The sequence below is a fragment of the Wasmannia auropunctata genome, unplaced genomic scaffold (genome assembly GCF_000956235.1).
Source record: "Wasmannia auropunctata unplaced genomic scaffold, wasmannia.A_1.0 LD334208.1, whole genome shotgun sequence".
Taxonomy (NCBI): domain Eukaryota; kingdom Metazoa; phylum Arthropoda; class Insecta; order Hymenoptera; family Formicidae; genus Wasmannia; species Wasmannia auropunctata.
Window position 1 is genome coordinate 481,533 of NW_012028682.1, and position 20,622 is coordinate 502,154.

The following is a 20,622-nucleotide window of genomic DNA, read 5'->3' on the forward strand; positions in this document are numbered from 1 at the left end:
AGATAAGCCCAGAAAGAAGTCGATATTTTTATTTTTTTGGAAGATATGAATTTTGAAACATTGGGGAAAAGAAGCTTCAATGCAAATAACATGGCATTTGATTTTTAAAATAAAAATTTTTTTTGAAAAATTTTTTATATCAGTTGATTTTTAAAATAAAAATTTTTTATATTATGTGATTTTTAAAATAAAATTTTTTTTTTTTAATTTCTTATTCATGTGATTTTTAAAATAAAATTTTTTTTTGACCCACCATTACCCATCATCACCACCCATCACCCATCACCACCAATTACCACCACCATCCACCACCACCCCCCACCACCACCACCCACCACCACCACCCACCACCACCACCCACCACCAACACCCACATCTACCCACCACCATTTTTTGTATCATGTGATTTTCAAAGTAAAAATTTTTTATACAAAATTTTTTATGTCATATGATTTTTAAAGTAAAAAATTTTTTTTGAAAATTTTTTATATCAGTTGATTTTTAAAATAAAAATTTTTTATATTATGTGATTTTTAAAATAAAATTTTTTTTAAATTTCTTATATCATGTGATTTTTAAAATAAAAATTTTTTTGACCCACCATTACCCATCATCACCACTCATCACCCATCACCACCAATTACCACCACCATCCACCACCACCACCCACCACCACCACCCACCACCACCACCCACCACCACCACCCACCACCAACACCCACCACATCTACCCACCACCATTTTTTATATCATGTGATTTTCAAAGTAAAAATTCGTTATACAAAATTTTTATGTCATATGATTTTTAAAGTAAAAAATTTTTTTTGAAAATTTTTTATATTATTTGATTTTTAAATAAAATTTTTTTTGACCCACCATCACCACCCATGTAATTAAACAAATTTTAACAATTTTTGAAAAAAATAAATTTTCAAAAAAATGACATTTTAATCTACTATTTTTAAATAAAATCACGATTTCTTAAAAAATAGCCACATAATTCATCTTTAAGATGAGCCCAGAAAGAAGTCTATATCTTTATTTTTCTGGAAGATATAAATTTTTAAACATTGGGGAAAAGAGGCTTCAATCGCCGGTAACACGGCAATTTTAATATAGAACATGCGTAAGATAGAGTTTGATTAGGCGCCGAAAAAACGCGGCCAGGCCAAATAATCAAGCGCGAAAACATAGTTTAAAATTATTTTATTAATTAACGTGCGTAAGGTAGAGTCGATTAGGCGCCCAGGAAATATGGCCGTCGCGATCGAATAATCAAGCGCAAAAAAATATTTTAAAATTATTTTATTAATTTACGTACATAAGATAGAGATCGATCAAGCGTCGAGGAAACGCAGTCGTTCGAATAAGCGCGAAAAGTTTACCAATTTTATTAATTAATAAAAATAATCCCCGACGCGTTTTAAATAATTTTAAATAAGCGGGACGCAAAAATGTTTAAGCAATAATGAAGGGGCTCAATTCCCGATGCAGTTTAAATAATCGGAAAACGGAGAATATTTAACAAATACTGAATGGGCTCAATCGCATTTAACAAAGACGATCGCGAGCTCCGAAACTCTATCATTTAAATAGGCGCGAAATATTTCACAATTTTATGATTAATTAATTACAACTATCGCGATACCCGAAAAGTGTTCGTTTATATGGGCGCGGAAATTATACAGTCTTATATTTAATTAATAAAGACGATCGCGAGCTCCAAAACGCTATCGTTTAAATAGGCTCGAGATATTTAACAATTTTATTATTAATTAATTAGAATTATCGCGATACCCGGAAAATGGTCGTTTGAATAGATGCGATAAATTTAACAATCTTATTTTTAATTAACAATGACAATGATCGCGAGCTTCGAAACGTGATCGTTTAGTTAGGGGCGAAAAATTTAACAATCTTTTTTTTTTATCCAAAACTTTCGCAAGTCCAAGCACGTGGTTGTTTAAATATCGCAAAAAGTTTTACCATTTTATTAATTAGTAAAGATGGGACGCAATTCCCGACGCGGTTTATATAAGCGGAACGCGGAGAAAGTTTGTCGATCAATGAAGGGTCTCAATTGCTAACGGTTTAATTCGCGTTTTTATACGAAATCTGATTGTATTTGTCTAAATATTTTATTGTTATTCCGTTGGTTTGTTTAGTTTTGTTATTTTATTATTGTAGATTTTCCTTCAATCTTTAATAAGATTGAACGAATTCCCTGTAGCCCCTTCACGCATTTAAAGCGTCCTTCGTAAGCCTCTTCCGTGCCACCTCCCACTAACACGGGTACTTTAAATTTATATTTTATTCACTGAAAAAAATATGTGTTAGACACCACACAAACTTATTCTCATGCATCACATATATAAATATGAATTTAATCATGCAATATACACGACCGTATTTAAAAGAAAACTATCCGTACTATTCGCAGATTTTCCAGACATAGGAAAGAGAAATTTTCTCGAGCGTTTGGCAAAAAGTGTAAAAGACAATGACAAACATCTTTATTGAATTCGAAAAACTTATTGACAAGTAGGTTTTCTCTTAGAATGTAATTCTTTTTACTATATAATTCTTATTACGATTTTCTTATTACTCTATGATTGTCTAACACTTTTTGCGAGCGTATGATTAAAATAATTTCTTCTATGCTTTTAAGTTTAAAAAATCTTTTTAATTTTAATTGTACACACAATCTGTGCAAAAATTCGGTTTTGTTGTGGAACGAGATACTCCCGAATGTCAATAATCAATCGCGTCAACAATAATTAATTCATTTCGATCAACTTTTTACGTTCAAATTCTTGTAATTATTACATATAATTTCTATTCGTGCAGTTATTATATCTAATTTTTAACGTAATAATATATGTTTTTATATGAGAAATAATAGAGCAAACAACGAATACTCAATTCAATATCAAAGAGCAAGGAAAAGTATAATTAAAACGAACAATAAATTATAAGTTAAAATGGAAATTCAACATTCATCATTTTGCGAAGACGTCTATGGTAATATAGAAATAGAATTTCTCGCGTCTCTAGAAATTTTCTATCTAATTGTAAGCCAATAAATTCTATAATAATCAATATATTTGAAAAATGCTATGATAGAGGTAAGGTATTGCTGTAACAATAATTGATCACGCATCAGATTCACGCAGCGACAAAATCAAATGGCCCGCAACACGATATGCCGTTGATAGAAATGAATAGATTTTATATAATATGAAACTCTCAATGCGAAATCTATTTTTATGATATATTATTAATTGTTACTTACCTATCGTTGTACTCAGATGACGATTGTCCTTCCTCGAATCTCACTTGTCCTTCGACGAACCGCGATCAATCTCCGTCGCCTCTGTCTCGATAACCTCGGACTTTATGTTCTGACTGAAGGATGTACAAGCTCGATGAGAATTCGGTGCGTCTTGAATGGGCTTTGGCCGAACGTGCGCACTTCCTATGTGCGTGCCATGCTGCCAAACGCGCACTTATTATTAATTACACTATTATTGCTGAAGGCGCACTAACTATAATTTATTGTTCTGCCGATGCGCATTCATTGTACGTGCGCACTTACTATGTGCATGCCATGCTGCCGAACGCGCACTTATTATTATAATTACACTATTATTGCTGAAGGCGCACTCACAATAATTTATTGTTCTGCCAAACGCGCACTTACTATGCAAGTTGCTCGAATGCTTTAGCGATAGAGTTCGATAATGTCGAATTAAAGTTCGCGGCGCCGAGCGCGCGCCACGCAGTACCATCCACGCACCGTGCCAGTTCCCTACTACTGATCGCCGCGCGCCTCGCCGGCGCGCCGCGGCCTTCGAGCCGCCGAGCCCGCTCTCCCCACGCGCATGCGCGCGCCGTTCAGCCCGCTGCTCGCGGCTCGCCTCGCCTCGCCGCGGGAAATAATGCCGCGACATTAATTCTCTTGTATTGAATTTTGATAGAATAATGAAATAATCACGCCGAGATTAAGCATATCGTATATTACGATAGTACGTATAGTACGCACTGCGTGCTTTTCGAAAATAACGAATGACGACAATACCGTAGAAACAGAGATCGATTCACACATCACTTATTATACGTATCATTTCATTTTAAATGAGGGAGAAATCGATGGGTTCCTCTTTTTCTCTGTTGCACGACTAGGATACACGTAATTGCTTGCTGTTAATTATTACAATCTTCCGATACACATTACGATAATCTAACGAATAATTTAAAATAAATACTGAATAACTTTTTTAGGTTTTTTAATTAAAAATTCGTATTTTAAATAATGTTATTTAAAATATATATGTATTTTAAATAAGCATATAAATTAAATATAGACGATAAATTATAGGTATGTATAATATTTGATACATTAATAATTAACCTTTTTTTAAGAATTAAAAAAGAATTAAAAACTATTTTTTATCAAACATATTATTAGGTAATATTTTTAAAATTGATTCTAAATATATTAGTCGCATCGCAATGTCGCACTTAAACGTTGCGATCCAATCAACGTTAAGCTGGCTCGACGCTGATTGAATCATAACTGGATCGCAATGTTATTTACCGAATGTTAAACAAGAATAAAACATATAGATATATGGAATAATATATTTGAAGAGCATTTGGATGGGAATCCGAACACACAGTACACACATCCCTGAAAGATGCATTTATTTTGCAGAATGCGGATTGCGTGTGAATCCTCCAAAAGATTTGCTGTTTCTGCGCATGCTCCGAGTGCTCCGACTGAGTATGTGTGTACGGATGTATGTGGTATGTACGAGAAGAGGCGTTACGTTGTGTTGCGACGTTCGCGTGCGTTCTCGGTGTGTTTACATGTTATTGTAAATAAATTATTTATCAACGTGTGACACATTTATGCGACGTGCAGAGAAATGGCGTTTACTTTCGGAACTCCAGCAGTCACCTCTGCTAGCACAGGTTTCGGATTTGGGACTCAGAAGTAAATATAACTGCTATCGTTAATCCTAACCTCCAAACAGCATTTGTAAAAATTATCGCTTCAATAAGTAATAATGATCAAGTATATAGTTTTTTATTTAATACGCATTTATTATTTAGATTTAAACTGTACAATTATTTTTCGCAAAGGAGAGGATGATGTTTGATTGTGAACTGTTGTTGTGTATTGTTAAGGCCAGCGACAGGTTTCGGTTTGGGCAACACGTCATTCGGCACCGCGACTACAACGTCTGGCGCATTAACGTTTGGCGCCTTGTCCACTCCAACAACGTCCATAGGTCTTAATTTCGGATTCGGTACCGCGGCAACCTCTACACCGGCGCAATGCAGCGGTCTCATTCTTGGATCCAACACAGCTACCACAATGACCACCGCCCCCAGTTTATTTCCCACCCCTACGACATCCGCACCCCTGTTCACAGGTCTGAATTTTGGCGCTCCAGCTACAACGAACACTTTAACGTTTGGTGCTACGTCTAATACAACGGCGACAGGAAGTTTAACTTTTGGTACAGCTAGCGCTAATAGTATGTACATTTTATGTTCTATTATTGTAATACAAGCTTTATTATTAGCGGTTGATCATCGCAATTGATTTATGTACAGCTTCCTTATTTGGATCTGGAACTGGAAGCACTTCTCTACTGGGTTCTAAGCCAACGACTGTTCTTACTACTGCAACTGCTAGTAAAGGACTCGGTGGTTTGGATGTTTCTGTCAATAATAAGGGTCTTTCTCAAGGAAATAGTAGTTCAACAGCAGCCAAGGAGAATTTATTGCCAAATGAACTTATGCAAACTATAGATAAATTCAAGTAATTATGAATAAAATAAATCAATAAGAAAACAATTGTCTTGTATATAGATAAATTATTTTGACGGACACGTTTGCTTTACAGGGAATTTGTAAAAATGCAAAAAGGCCTATCTTCAGATATCGCGAGAGGCTCAGCGAGACCGTTGAATCGATGTGCGGAAGATACGGCATCTCTGATGGAAATCCTGTCCACGTTATCTGGCTCAGTACAACGTGATCGTTCTTCCGCAGATAAGTTGAAGCAGGACACAGCGAGGGCGTTGCAGAGCGCTGAAATAGGTCAAAGAACACACGATACTCCACCGGGGTTGCAATACGAAAATAATGCGCCCCTGCAATTCTTTATGGAATTAGCCGAAAGCTTCGAACAAGATTTGATGTTGTTCAGATCACAAATTGAGACAACCGAGAAACACATTCAATCCATGATGGCGCCGAGAACATTAACACCACAAGGTACAATAGATTCTTCTGTTTAAATAAATTCATTTCGAGTATTAAGAATATTGTTGATGTTGATATATTATATTTTGTCGTTAGAATTGACAGCGACCATGAGTAAGCTTCACGAGTCTCTAGTCGCAGTTGCTGGCCGATTACAGAGTGTGCACGCTAAGGTACAGCAACAGAAGGAACAATATCTTAATTTCAGAAAATACGTGCTGAAGGATAACACCAATGTTTTCGACAGTATCAAGGTGAACAGTAAATCTAATCGAAGCAGCATCGGCAGAATCACGAGTGGTCCCACTCCTTTTGGGCCAGGTAATTTTTACACATTCCAAAATAATCTGAACATTGTCTTGATAAACAAGATTAATGCTTACAGGAAATAAAAACTTTTTGTCGTCGACGACATTAAACTCGAACCGGCCAGCGAGTTACGAAACACGAAACCCTTTAGGTAAATAGGCTTTGCTGTTGACTGTTTTGTAATTTAATTATACATCCTTAAGTAAAAGATTCCTTTTAAAAGAAAAAAAATGATTTTAACCGCCCCCTAAAGATTTCCTACCTTCAGGTCTTGCCTGGATCTAGTTGATGAGGTAGAACTTACTAACATATAACGTCGTTTAAATAGAATGAACGTGTGATCATAATTAGCCTGTCTACTTTTTTTCTTCTTTTTCTCATTATTTGACAGAAAATATCGTCGACTTTTATCATTTGACTTTGATTTTGCCTTTCAGGAAAAAAAATAGGGGCTGTAATTTAATTATTGAGGTACTCAAATTTTATTTCAGTTTCTTTTTGTTATTGTCGCGATCATGGGAAAAGGGTAACGCGCTTCTTTGCCTGTATAAATCCTCCTACAAAGTAACTAATTATTTTTATATAGATGATTACATATCGATATTATTAATCTTTTGTATACTTTGCATTAAGATGCTATCAAAAGATTCAATTTCAAAATCATGCTTTCTTAACAAATGATAGTGCCTTCTATAAATGTGCTTTGAGTGCTTTCGGCTTTGCCAACGTCGTTATGCAGTAATGCTTGCAAACATGGATATTCTCTTTTTCTCTGTCTTTCTCCCTCTCTAATCAGAAATATTAAATTCGTCACGGAATCAAAATTTCAAAGGATTTCGAAATATTAAGATACACATATCCTCCTGCAACTTTTCAACCAAATGGAAATTTAAGGGTTAAAAAAAAGTAAATATAATTTATTTACAAAGATTTTTATGCTATTAGATGTAACAAGAATGTTAATATAAAAACATCAATTATATATTTAATAAGTGATTTTTTTTAACATAATGAAAAATATAATTATCATCTCAAAAATACTGTGAACGCTGTGTTATCTTCAATAGTAAAAGAGATATTACTCCGTGGCTTCAGCTATTACATATGTTCCATTTCTACATTATTTCCAGTTGAATTAAAAATAACAATGTTAATGTTATTGTTACAGTTTGGGAAAGTTCAACATCGGTGCCGTCTGCTACTAACATTACTATAGGATCGTCCACGAAACCGCCGACAGCAAGTTTAAACTTTAACGCGCCAATTAATTTGACTTCACCATTGCCAGTAAACGGAACCAGCTCAAACTTTCAACTTCAAAAGCCTCCTATTGGTAATAAACGAGGGAAGCATTGATCATTCGCTTCAGACCAAGTTTTATGACACACGCAAATTGTTATCTTCAACACACGTTGTAAAGTCTCCTCTACCATTGTTAACGTTAATGACGATGTTAAAAACGAACGTTTAAAAAGTATTTTTATATTGATCATTATTAATCATTGTGATATTCTTATCTTTTTTTTTTACATTTGTTGTCGATATATACATATAGCGTAATCTTGATTGGAATTTGTACCTTACGTTACAGATATTCCGTATCTTACACACATCAAAAACCATACTTTTTATTATTAAATTCTAAAGTTTAATTATTTTGTAATGTGTGCATTATTGAGGCACAAATACATTAAAACAATCTATTAAAATCTGTCCAATAGATCCCAGTGTGTGTGTGTGTGTGTGTGTACATGTAGATGTATTGATTATCATATATGTATATCTGTAACTATTTTGTATTCGATGACAACGCGAAATACTGCAAAAAACCAAAAACGATAAAAAATACATTGAGTTGAGTGGTACATATAAATATATTGTTAGCAGAATTAAATTGGTCCCTTTTTCCAAATATAGATACCGTTTTGAAAATAAAATGGAAAGTGTTTATGAATTGGGGAAACGGGATAACATTATGCTCTATGCCTACATCGAAAATTGTATTTGATCTAGACACGATATTGTTAAATTTAAAGTATAAAAAATTGTCTGTTTTAATATACTTTATATAATTACTCGTTAGATCGCACCAACTTGCAGAATAGGAATGAGAAGTCTAAAGGCATCTTGAATATACGAATTTGCATTAGCAGCCTGTATGAAAAAAATAAGTTTTTTTTAGCACATTACAATCATTACGTTACTTGAATTATTCAACAGAGTACTTACTTCTAAGAAAATCGTTGTTATATTCGCATTGATGTTATCTGATTTTTCCGCAGTCTCGGCAAATTGATGCAATGTATCGCAGAACGAATTGGCCAATAAGCTAATGTGATTGGACAGAATATTGGTAAGTTGCACCAAGGCGTCCGCTTCGTTCACTGTACTGCGACGTTCCTTGATTAACAACAATTCTGCCGTTTTATGAAATCTTTCTACGGAGAATGCTGTGAACTGTGCCAATGTCGATATAGCATTCTGGAAGATCTCCTGATCGGTGTACGTCGAGGATGACGCAAGATAATTTTCCGTTTCTGTCCAAACCTGAAAATACAGAACACAATTGTTTTTATCGACAGTACACATAATTCCCTTGAATATACTACTGTGAATATTCTCTTACATCATATAATTTTTCGTAAGTAATATCGACACCGAGGTCGTGACAAGCGTTCTCTAATCTGCGTTTCAAATCTTTATCATCTTTATTTTCATCATCTTCATCACCTAAATCGCAAAGTTCTTTGATCTCTTCCAATGTTTCTTGCACGGAAGTCAGGTCGTTTGTATCCAACTCGATTAAGTGTTGCTGAATTTTCATATTGCTCTGCTTTGATAACATTTCTAAAGCTTCCAAGTGTACGAGTCCCTGATAATCGTCGAACAGACTCTCGAAATGCACTTTCCTCGCCAATTCGCGTTCCTCGATCGTTTTCTCCTCGGTTTCGGCTTTTTCCTTCGCTTCTCTGAGAATTTGCGACAAGTTTGGTTTCCCGGGCTCGTTCATGAAAAAGGCTCTTTTCTTCTTTAATCCGGGATCACCGTCTTGCAGTACCTCCATCGTTTTCTTCCCAATAGCCTCCAATGTATCCAAACCACCCGTCATAACTTTGCTACCGGTGGACTCGACCAGTTTTGTAATTGAAGACACTCCTGATATCAAATTCCCAAATCCGAACGAACCATACGATCGACTTTCCTGTTCCTGGATCTCCGACTGTGCACCTATTAACACAAATTGACAAAAATATAATTGTATATGTTGATTGTTTATTTTCAAGTAATTGATATATCCAGTGTAAAAATGGAAAGTTATAAATGTCATAAAAGCAAGAAAAAATTATATGTATACATTGTTAAAATATATATGTAAAAATCATAACACTATAGAATTTATACTAAATAAGTATCATACCATCAGTTGCGGTGACTGTATCCTGCTTTATCCTTTCCAATTCTGTAGGGTCCTGCGCTCCTATACCTTCCAAAAGTGTAAATCCTTGAGACACATGACTAGTTAGAGTAGACACGCTTGCAGTGGCTGTATTAATTAACGAGGTTACACCCCAATTTCCCCAGTTGCCCCAGCTTCCTAAAGAACTTTCATCATTGCTCTCTTCTTTGTTTGCCAAGGAGAGCCTCTGTAATACAGGCTGTAATTTCTCTTCTGTCAATTCATCGGGCAACTCGACGTCATCTCCAAGTCCTTCCCAACCTTCAGGCTGAAAAACTTCTTTAAATTTTTTATTCGACTTTAATTCTTCTGGCATGTCCACTTCCGACAAATCACTTGACAGTCTAGATTGATTACCTGTTACTTGAGTTTTTAATTTTTCTTCCGATTTACATTCCATGTCTTTGCTCACAAACGGTAAGGATTTCTCGTTTGAATACTTTGCTGAATATTTATCTTCCTGTTCCGCAGCTGCACTAGAAGTGACGCAAGGTTCGCCGACATTAGCCTTTGTAAGTCTAGTTCCTAACTTTTTCGCATCCAACTGACGGAAGGATGCACCTTGGCGTTGCTTTGCTTGGGAGATTTCTTTGTCACCCAACTCGGTCTTTGTAGCTTCTACTTTAGACATGGCATTTGCTTCGACGGTCTTGCAACTCTCTATCACAGATTCAGTATCTTCGCTCTGTGCTGATATCGTAGAGGTTGACGAGGATCGCGTTGATATTTCTGACTCGATGGAGGACGCGGTCTCTTGTTTATTAGAGGTCTCTTCTACACGACCAACCGATTTGGTAGGACGTACACCACTTTCAACTTTGACATCGCTATCTATTTTATCATCCTTATCGTCGACCAGGGTCTTTCGACCCGTCAACACATCTGGCGTCATTCGGAAAGTCTCGGATCTTCTCTGCCAGTCCGCGCTGTCGCAAGGCATGCGTTGGACATATTCGGTATCGTCGTCCGACTCGGAGTCCACTGTCGTTCGGTAGACCGTCACCCGGGTGGCTCTTTTAACGGGGGCACCGCGGCCCAATTCTTCGTCAGCGCTCTCGAAGTCGGCGTCACTCTCGGACGTCGCCATCTCTTCGTTTAACGAAGCCTGTCCCTGGAAAAGAGACGAGCAATCCTATGCACACGTCTAGGCGGAGAGTTTGACACCCCAAGTATACCTTGTCGCGAGTCAGAAGGGCCAAACTTTTTCAGCGACGAGGCGTCTCGTGGCGTAAGCCTTGCGTCAACATATGTTCCACATCATATTCCGTACACGCATATACGTACGCGAGTGTGCGTGTATTTATACATGCCAAACGCTGACGGTCACGTGGTGGACGTCATCGGACAAACACGTTAAATTCGCAATACGCCTTTATAGCGTTCACGGTGATTGCGCATGCGAGACGGACTCACTCAGTCCGGGACTGCGTTCAAGCGTACGTACATCCACTCTTCTCGGCTATGCATTTTCTTTCTTACACAAGCATTCGAAACGCAAGCGACATATGTATATGGGACCGCGAAGGAGAGAGAAAGAGAAGGTAAAAGGCGAGGTGTAGAAGGTGTAATGAACGACATTTATCCTCGTATCATATATAATCGTTCAAAAATATATGATAAACTTTTTTATGGAGCAGGAGAGGGAGCAGATGTCATGTCTGAAATCGTTATGTCAACACAGACGATCGAAAGATGTTTTACTTTTCTGCTAAAAGATTTTCAGATTCTGACTAACGTTTATATATTTACGTCCCTGAAGCTCAAGCTTGGCGGAGTGAAATTCAATCGAATATATATATGATTTTAATGACATTGACTTCTGCTCAATGTTCAAGGTACTAAAAAAAAGTAACCACGCAGAAATCTCTCGAAAAACATCAGAATTAGCAGTCGATACGTTTAATAAAACCTCAAATAAATTTAATAGGGCTCAGACAATTCAGGGGGACGAAGACCCTGCATATTTCTGGATCTCCATTTTTTCCTTTTTTTATTTTCCTTTTGCGTATTCCCGTCAAATTGATTATCAAAAGCCTCGCAACTATCGATAATCTCGCGCGCCGCGACTGCCGCGAGATACATGCTGGGGTTAGGGTGCACCTGCGCCCATGGTGTTGTACGGTGGCGCCATTCCTACGGCGTAGCGGCAAATATGCGAGGCAGTCGAAAGGGCAAACACGCTTGTCGTTTATCGTGCTGCCTCTCGTGCGCGCGCGCAGCGGTCAGAGACACGCGAAAGGCTTACCGGTGTTGGAAGAGAGATGGCACGATAGGCGCTTCGTACGGGCGCGACGAGGATCGAGCATAGTCGAGCGGTCGGTTAGTCGGTGGAGTAGAGGTAGGTGCGGGTGGAAGGGACGCGATCGTACGGGAGCGACGAGGATAAATGTCGCGAGTTAAACGAAGACGCGACACGTCACGGTAACGTTGGTGGGAGACGGCTACGGTCTTTGCGGTGAATACGGTTGAAAGGGTAGTGGAGGGGTGACGGGAAGAGATAGAACGCGAGCGGGAGAGAGAGAGAGAAAGAGAGAGAGAGAGAGAGAAAGAGAGGTATTGCCAAGCGGCGCGCACGGCATGAACGTCCAGTGGCATGTCTCAAACACTCGGCATGCTCGTAGCTGTGACGCGAGGTGGGTAGTACTCGTCGGAAACGAGAAAATCGTCCGTCGCGTATGAAACGTGAAAAATTTGGTGTAACATCGCGCGCAGAGAACTGGGAGTTATTCTCGGACTGTGTTTCCCGCGAAGGTGCGAAAGCTAAGACCCGTCTCTTTCACCGATCTCACGTACATCGACGGGACATCGTAACAGTTCGGACAGTCCTCGTCGTCGTCGTCGTCGTTGATGTCGCGAGTGCGAAGTCAAACGGGAACGCGAGAGTTATACGTTTGAGCAAGAGAAAAAGAAAAAGGAGACAGAGAGAGAGAGAGAGAGAGAGAGAGAAAACGGTAAAAGAGAGAGACTGCAGTCCTCTCGTGAGCGCGCCAAGAGTGAGGGCAACGTCGAGTTCCCACATTCCTGCGTGCGAAAAACGTCAAGATCCGCTGCTCGGCATTAGCATTACAGCCGCGGCTAATGCAACGAGGAAAAGGGAACACGGTGAAACGTGCTTCGCCGCTGCCGCCACCGCCGCCGCTGCCGCAGCCGCTGTACGGAGCCGGCGATAGCGCGCGTCGCTCGAAACGGGTCGCGGGCCGTTCCGCCACCGTCGTCGTCGTCGTCGTCGTTGCCGCCGTCGTCGCCGTCGCCGCCACAGCCACAACCGCAGTCGCAGTTACGGGAGACACGACGTCGCTGTAGCGTCGTTCGGTGGAGAGATCGTGACGGAGCAACAACGGAGCGGCTGTCTCTCGGAGAGCCCGCTCTGAGAAACTCCGCTATCATCAGGTTATCGGACCATTAGGATTACCGGTGCGCGTAGCGCCGAGGTTCGTGACTCGAGCGCGTGGCGTCGTGCGAACGGTGTAGACCTTGAAAGTGTCACTACGACGGGAACAGGAATGGAGATGCTTCCGTACTATCCGGAGGGATGAGAAGAGCGCGTGACGACTGACGGATTCCGTGTTGCGACGTTGTTTCGTTCATTGTCCGTGTGAACGCGCGAAAGAATAATATACGAGTGCCCGGGAAAATTTCCGAGAGAGGTGTTCTGTTCTTTTGTTTGTTCTTGTTTTCTTGTTGTGTTTCGAAGAGAGCTTCGAAAGAAGCACGCGGGCGGAGAGATCGTGTCGTAAAACGCAAGATTTCAGAATCGGAGGGCGCCGTGAGAGAGATTCGTGTGCGCGAGTGTGCGAGAACGAGGGAAGAAAGTAAATAAATAATAAATAAAGAAGAAGGTGATTGCTCTCCGGTGGTTGGTGGTGACTGGTGGTGATGATACGCGAAGTGCACCTGATCGATGCACCCGTGCGAGCGCAATACCACGACACCGTCGCCGTCGCTGCCGCTGCCGCTGTCGCTCGCCGCCTCGGGCTGCTCCTCGACGGCTGGCTGTGTTAACGGTGGAATTCCGCTCGAGAGGAATCTGAAGGCGGGGACTCTGACGTCACTCCGCTCATGATAATGAGGTATTCATGATGGCGGAGTAGTGCGCGCGAGCCAGAGAGAAAGAGAGAGAAAAGAGAGAGAGAGAGAAAGAGAGTACGCGCATACACATATGCGAGTGTACGCTCCTGGTCTCGCTGCTCCTTCTGTGTGCCGTGTGTGTTACAATACGGCTTATCCGTCCTCGTCGCTCCAGAGGAACCGTCGCCGTTGGCCGTCTCGCTCGCTCCCCCCCTTCCCCTTTCCCCCGTCCACCTGCCCTTCTACGGTCGGGTCGCCCGTCCTCTCTGTCTCTCGTTCCTCCACTATCCTTTCCCCACTTCTTCTCCGTCTCCCCCTCGCCGTCTACCTGTCTCGTTCTCTCCCGTTCTCCACGTCGCGGCCGTCGTGCGGAGCGTGCCGTATATGTGGCCCGAGAAGCGTGCGCCCGCGCGCACAGATATGCGCCCGTCGACCGCACGACGATAGAGAGAGAGGTTTTGGATGGATTTAGAGCGCAGTGAAATATGCCAAGGAGACGGAATGGGGAGATACCGCTTCCGGAAGGGTGGGACGTCGCCCAGGACTTCGACGGGAAGGTGTACTTCATCGATCACAACACGCGGAAGACTACGTGGATCGATCCTCGAGATAGGTACGTAAGCGAAAGAAGCTGCTCTTCTTCTTCTTTTTCTTCTCCTTCTCGAGAAATATGTAACGAGCCGACGCGAAATAAACAGGATAATTTCCAGTCATCGGACAGGTCGCCGCGCCGGTTCCTGCCTGTTAATGTTTGCGAGTTGTAAATGTTTCCGTCTTTAACCCGCGTCGCGCTCCTTCCTCCTCGCAACGTCTTTGCGCGTTGGAGCGCGCGGCGCGCGAGAGAAGAATCGCGTGCACACGTCGGCGTAAGTGTGCGTGCGCTCGAGCGTCACGACGATGCCTCTCCCTCCCCTCTGCGCCGCGCACGAGACCGCGATCTCGCGAGGATACGCGATTCAGCGTGCGATTCGGCGGGAATGCGTGTATACGGGGTGTATCGCGCGAGTCGCGCGCTTTCTCCGTATAAATTCCATCGCCGGATTTTTTTTCAGCCAAGTTCCCTTTGATATTCCGTTAACATTTGGCTTCGTATTCAATTTAATATTCGACACTTTCATTTTTTTCGATCCAATCTGAATCGTATAGTTTTCTCGGAACGTCGAAGAAAGATGTAAAATTCTACACGCGTGAGAGGCACAATTATTATTTATTTCACGAATTTCCCTGGAGTTCAAATCTGGCTAACGAGATTAACTTGCGACGCGAAAGAAATGATTCCGTCGACGCGTGGCTACAGGAATAGTATCGCGGTTGCCAATCTGGCCTCTAACGCTTGTCGTGCAGAGAAAGTGCGCGACTTCCAAGACATCCTGTATACGTTCGCGCGCATAGCTCGCGTGCTTCGGAATCGCGCGTGAATCGTCGCTCCGTGTGAACGCGCCTTTTCGCGTTCGTGTACTTTCCGCAAACGAGCGCGCGAGCTCTCACTCGACGGATTTTTTTTTATTTTTATTTTTATTTTTTCACCTTTTCTCCAGGAAGATATCGCGAATAATGTTTTTCGCTCGAGGATTTTCGCTCGTACAGCAACACGCTGACGGACGAACTGACAGCTAGACGCGCCGCGCGATAACTCGGCCGCGTGTGAACGCCGCTGAAGTGATAAAGTATGCATACGCGTGCGTATGTACACGTACACACACGCGTGCATCGCATTCTCCAAGTATCGAGGCTGCATAGTTGCATATAGGCACGTACGCCGCCGATCGCGAGAGAAATTGATAGCTAATTTAGCAGGCAGACTCTTCTAATCTAGAACTTGCGCTTAGTGAATATGTTACTCGAATTTCATCCTTTCTTTTTTTTTGTGTAATAATAATCGTGAGATATCTCATTCTCGCGATCTTTGCACGGTCGAAAATCTTCCGATGCATCGGGCAGTCTTCGAAGCTTACTAAAAAATAGGAGAAATAAACAATTTAGAATTTATATTACAGAGCGATATTATTTCTCTGCAAAGAACACTAAAAAAATCTGTTAATTTTTATATCCTATGCACTGCGCGCATAAAAAGAAATTATTTACATTTGGAAAAAGTCGTTTATTACGTTGCATTCTTTAGATAAAAGCCGATCAGGAATTTTGTCAGATGTTTTGACACTCGTACCGTTGTCAACCGAGTTTTCCATCCTAACGAGAAGCCCCAGTATCGGATAATTACCTGTTATCTGCTATCATTTCAACGATAATGCCCTATAGAAAAATCTTTGCACTAAATTAACTGTGGATTAGTGCAGAGAGCTGCTATCGCTACACTAAAAAAAAAAGAGCATTCCGCCCACAGATACCTGCTATCAGTATCTTTTAACCGATAGCCGCATACCATAGGCGACATTCTTCATTTACGAGAATCCCAGGTGGATTTTTCTTTTTCGCGTATATCATGCGCGGCCGTTAAGATAGATCCTCACAATCCGCGTAGGTTTACAGATTCTTGGCGTAATTTTATTGCCAATGATGTATATAATTTTACATTCGTCGCGCGAGCCACACCGATCCCGTTGCGTTTCCACGAAAATCTATGCGTGATCTCACGGAACGAATAGTACGAACTTCTTTTATTGTTAATTATAGTTTATCTTCCTCGATACAAAGTAATGTAATGAGCAAATGAGGTGTCGATGAAAATATAAATGAATACAACAGTAGGAGAAGTTACAAATTCTCTATACCGTTGTAAGTGTTAAATAGTTCGTTAGTATAATAGTTACATTATTCTATTATCTACACTTTGAAATAACTAAACATACGACCGCTCGGAAAAATATTTTATCTAAACGATTATTTTATCTAAACTCGTTGAAACTCTTTACTCAAGACGCGCCTCTTCGTCGCCGCGAATACAATTCTTAAACATGAGAGTTTCAGACGCGAATTCGTTTTTTAAGTCGATTTAAGGAGACTCTACAGAAGTTTGAAATAACGTTTGTTAGAAACTCGGCGATTTACGGAACTGGATGGGATGGGGTAACTCTCGACTCTCCATCGGCCGGTCGGCGGCGCCGTCCCGTGTGAGCGCCGCTTAAGTTGGCGGGACGTCGTATTCGCGCGAGTACGCGTATATATCCATACCATGCCATACCATGCCATGCCATGCCATACACACCGCGCGCAACGCGCCGCGCCGCGCCGCGCCGCACCGCGCCGGGACTCGCCGGGACTCGCCGCGCCCGCATTCCATCCGCCAGGGCCGCGGCGCGCGCTCTCTCGCCTCGCTGAAAAACGCGAGAAATCTAGCGATCAGGCTCGGCGTTGGCCTGGTCTCTCTCGTCTCGCGGCCGCGCGCGCGGAAATCGAAACGTTGCACGTTGCCCCGCGTTCTGCGGATCCCAGCGCGAACCTGCAGCTGTTGCTGTTGCTGCTGCTGTTGTTGCTGCTGCCGTAGCCTGCTCGCGCCCGTCGCGTCGGTCGCCCGTCGCCCGCCTCGCGGACGGAGATCGAGACGAGGCGCCTCTCTGATCGTGCGTTAAGAATGCGGTTTAACTTTGCGAAAGTTCGACTAAAGTCTACTCGGCCGAGTTATGCAGACGCGCATAATTTTCGCCTCGCTCAAGAGTGTACATTGCGGACAATGAGAGAATATCACGCGGTTCGCGAAACACTCGCGTATTCTGTTATTTAATTGGCTTTTTTATTGAAATTAGAATGACGTGTTGTCAAAAAATTTTTAATTTAGCTGTGTGCATTTTTTAATGATACATGAATATCACAACAGTTGATTATCGATGACCATGACATTTAACGCATTAAACAAAGTCGAAGCGCTAAAATTGCGCATTGCTCCATTTTGAAAGAAAAATTATCTATATATATATATACGGACAATAATGCGATACATAAAACAGCGAGGTAGTTGTGAAGACTCCTTAAAAATAACTCCTTCAAAGTGAATTCCTTAAAACCGAGCTTATCTAGCAAGATGGTATCTCGAGCTTTTAATAAAATCCAATTATATATACAAAACTTTACTGCTTATAATCAATAGTTATATAACATAATAAATACAGTGTAAGATAAGATTTAGCGATAAGATTACATTTTTGGGGGAACGGTAGCTGCATAGGTAAAAGGAGACGTCAATTTGCGTATTTTTCGACGCGGTTTATCGCCGCTAAATGCGGGCTACCCTTTCCCTCGGCTAAAACCACCTAAGTCACCTCGGAATGAACTCGTTTTGTTCGCCAATTTGTAAGCTGTCGTTTGGTGGCGCGAAAAAAAGTATGATTTACGATTGCTACCTCGTAAAAGTGCGCGGGCCGATGGGGTGACGCCGCAAAATGTTCGCCCGACGAAACGTATATACCTCCTGTGGCCGAAAGGATCGTCGTAGACGACGTAAAAATGTCAGGCTCCCGAACTTTTTATCCAGCGCAGAGCGTCTGCCTCGAGGCAACGCCAGCCGCGATGCATCTGTAAACAGCGCGATCCTTTTACGCGATTACGAGCGATCGCCTGGTCGTCTCGAAGGAATGTATGGCACAGTGGAAAGGATCCAGCATCACGAGACTTTCCAATTGCACCGAGAAAGAGCCGAAGCTAAGATTGAACCTTCGCTTCTCGCCTCGCTTTATCGAAACGATGCAGTTCCATCTGTGCAGTTTACCGATTTACCGAGATTACCGCGAGAGAACGGTCCAACCGATATTAATTAACGGAGAACAAACAACAATCAAATGCGCCGGAAATGCAAAATGAAATGAAGAGATGAATAATCATATCTGTCAAGTTCTCTATTCTGTTATAACCAATCGATCGATCACCGATCGATCGCACGTAATTCGGAAGTGCAGGATCGATATTATCAGACCAGTCGTTCATTATCATTTTGCCGATAAGGAGAACGTTACAATGAAACAGCACAACGAAAAATATACAGATTAGATATTTTTGAACATTCGAATATTTCGGAGTCAGAAATGTTTATGTTTTTATTTATATCCAAGAGTGTCCGAATAACGGAAGAGAATTTATAGCCGTAGATTAGGTTGTCGACCGAATCTATTGCCGAATTTTATCAAAGCGATAAAAATAATTGTTATAGCGACGCGACGCGAAATGTAAAGGGCAAACATCATGCAGTTCGTATGGACCAAAAGTCCGCGTGCCGATTCGCGTAGCCGTATGTACGTAGCCGTGGGCTGTTGTGTAAGTGCACCGTCTTACGGGGCCAACCGGTATATAACGTACCTGCAACCGACTTGTGCCTAAAAATAGACTCCCGCCCGCTTTCAGTACATCCTTTACCTGACGCGCGGGGGTATTACTCTTACGATTTTTCGTATCGCGAGAATTTACCTACGTACAAGAGGAAAGAATCTCGTTTAGTTTCGTCACTGAATTTGACTTTCTATGAAAGTTACGTTTAATTTAACAGTCACTAAATTGAGATATATTAAATGAAAAAAAAAGGACTAGTAACACATATATAATAATCACAGAGAGCAACGTTGAAAACATTTGAAACTTCGACATGATTTTTCATTGATACGTTTCTTGTTGATAATAAGAATCTGTCATCAGTATCTGTCGACAAGAGTATTGTTCACTTTCAATTACTTAGGTGGAGTAATATATATCGAGAAACGCGGATGATCTAACGCGTGTACTTTATCCAGGCACGTGTATAGACGTTACTGTATGTATAACTGCAAAAGAGCGAAGGTCTATCGTTTATGTATCGTAAGTTTTGTTTGCCTTTGATTGTAAGATTCCGTAACGGATTCTACACGGAATCTCGTCGTTGATCTCGTCGGTAATCTGCGATCTGCGTAAGCGATCCGTGAATCAGATAAAATATACATCCGAACACGGAGTATTTCAAGATCGTGCACGCTGCGTTGACGACAAAAATTACCTATAGAAAAGAAAATTTCATCGTTCTTCGTCATTTTGAAAAGGGGAGAGGAGTCTACGTACCCGGAATTAATCCAGCTGTTCCTGTTTTTGTGTTGAAACGCGAGCGACACGCGCGGCGCGGAGCCGCCGCGGTTCCGCGTATCGCCTTCCGTTCGTCGAAATCTCGAAATTTCGTTCCCCGAAACGCGCATCTCTCTTCTCCCTTCCGTTCTCCAGTCTCGCGCTCGGTCTCTCTTTGACCGAGAGTGCGTGGCACGCATGCATGCATGATAGGCGGACGCACGTATGCATGCGGACCGCCCCGCGAGTGCGCCGCATCTGCCTGCCTCGGTGTTTAGAAAGAGCGAGAGAGAGAGAGAGAGTCTTCTTTCCTCCTTCCTCTCTCTCTTCCTTCCATGGCTCACACCCTGCACTGCCCTTCGCATTCCATTCGGTAGCAGATCTCCTAGGTATTTATCATATCTATTATTCGCAACGTGTACCCTGTCCTTTCCTTACCATCTCCGTTTGCACCTATCAAATAAATTCACAGGCGAACGTATGTGCACCATAATTGCCGCGCGAACGTCGTTGGTAATTCGATACACGTTATTACA

General features: G+C 41.6%; 3 protein-coding genes across 11 annotated transcripts in view; 2 read left to right on the forward strand and 1 right to left on the reverse strand.

Annotated features, from left to right (window-relative positions):
- Window positions 1-4,787: 4,787 nt before the first annotated feature.
- Window positions 4,788-8,458, forward strand: LOC105459127 (nucleoporin p58/p45). Of its 5 annotated transcripts, none has more exons than XM_011704897.1 (8): window positions 4,788-4,996; window positions 5,191-5,543; window positions 5,623-5,830; window positions 5,915-6,288; window positions 6,373-6,597; window positions 6,662-6,736; window positions 6,854-6,878; window positions 7,754-7,839. In XM_011704897.1, exons 1-7 carry the CDS (start codon window positions 4,929-4,931, stop codon window positions 6,868-6,870), a joined length of 1,320 nt encoding a protein of 439 aa, XP_011703199.1. In that variant the 5' UTR covers window positions 4,788-4,928; the 3' UTR covers window positions 6,871-6,878; window positions 7,754-7,839. The 5 variants fall into 5 exon arrangements, with proteins under 5 accessions (XP_011703199.1, XP_011703198.1, XP_011703194.1 ...); XM_011704896.1 differs by lacking the exon at window positions 6,854-6,878 and adding an exon at window positions 7,023-7,056; XM_011704892.1 differs by lacking the exon at window positions 6,854-6,878 and having other exon boundaries at window positions 4,789-4,996; window positions 7,754-8,458.
- On the reverse strand, window positions 8,104-11,423 carry LOC105459125 (protein FAM114A2). 5 transcript variants are annotated; one of them, XM_011704889.1, is made up of 5 exons: window positions 10,004-11,423; window positions 9,212-9,813; window positions 8,815-9,132; window positions 8,662-8,739; window positions 8,104-8,404 (listed from the first exon to the last, which is right to left on the reverse strand). In XM_011704889.1, exons 1-4 carry the CDS (start codon window positions 11,127-11,129, stop codon window positions 8,665-8,667), a joined length of 2,121 nt encoding a protein of 706 aa, XP_011703191.1. In that variant the 5' UTR covers window positions 11,130-11,423; the 3' UTR covers window positions 8,104-8,404; window positions 8,662-8,664. The 5 variants fall into 5 exon arrangements, with proteins under 5 accessions (XP_011703191.1, XP_011703190.1, XP_011703193.1 ...); XM_011704888.1 differs by lacking the exon at window positions 8,104-8,404 and having other exon boundaries at window positions 8,441-8,739; window positions 10,004-11,153; window positions 11,218-11,423; XM_011704891.1 differs by lacking the exon at window positions 8,104-8,404 and having other exon boundaries at window positions 8,441-8,739; window positions 10,004-10,318; window positions 10,400-11,423.
- Window positions 11,424-11,642: 219 nt separating this feature from the next.
- The window catches only part of LOC105459128 (protein kibra), a 57,571-nt gene continuing 48,591 nt past the window's right edge, over window positions 11,643-20,622 (forward strand). Inside the window, exon 1 of the mRNA XM_011704899.1 lies at window positions 11,643-14,723. Coding sequence (XP_011703201.1) covers window positions 14,596-14,723 — 128 coding nt within the window. The 5' untranslated portion in view covers window positions 11,643-14,595. The remainder of the gene's footprint in view (window positions 14,724-20,622) is intronic.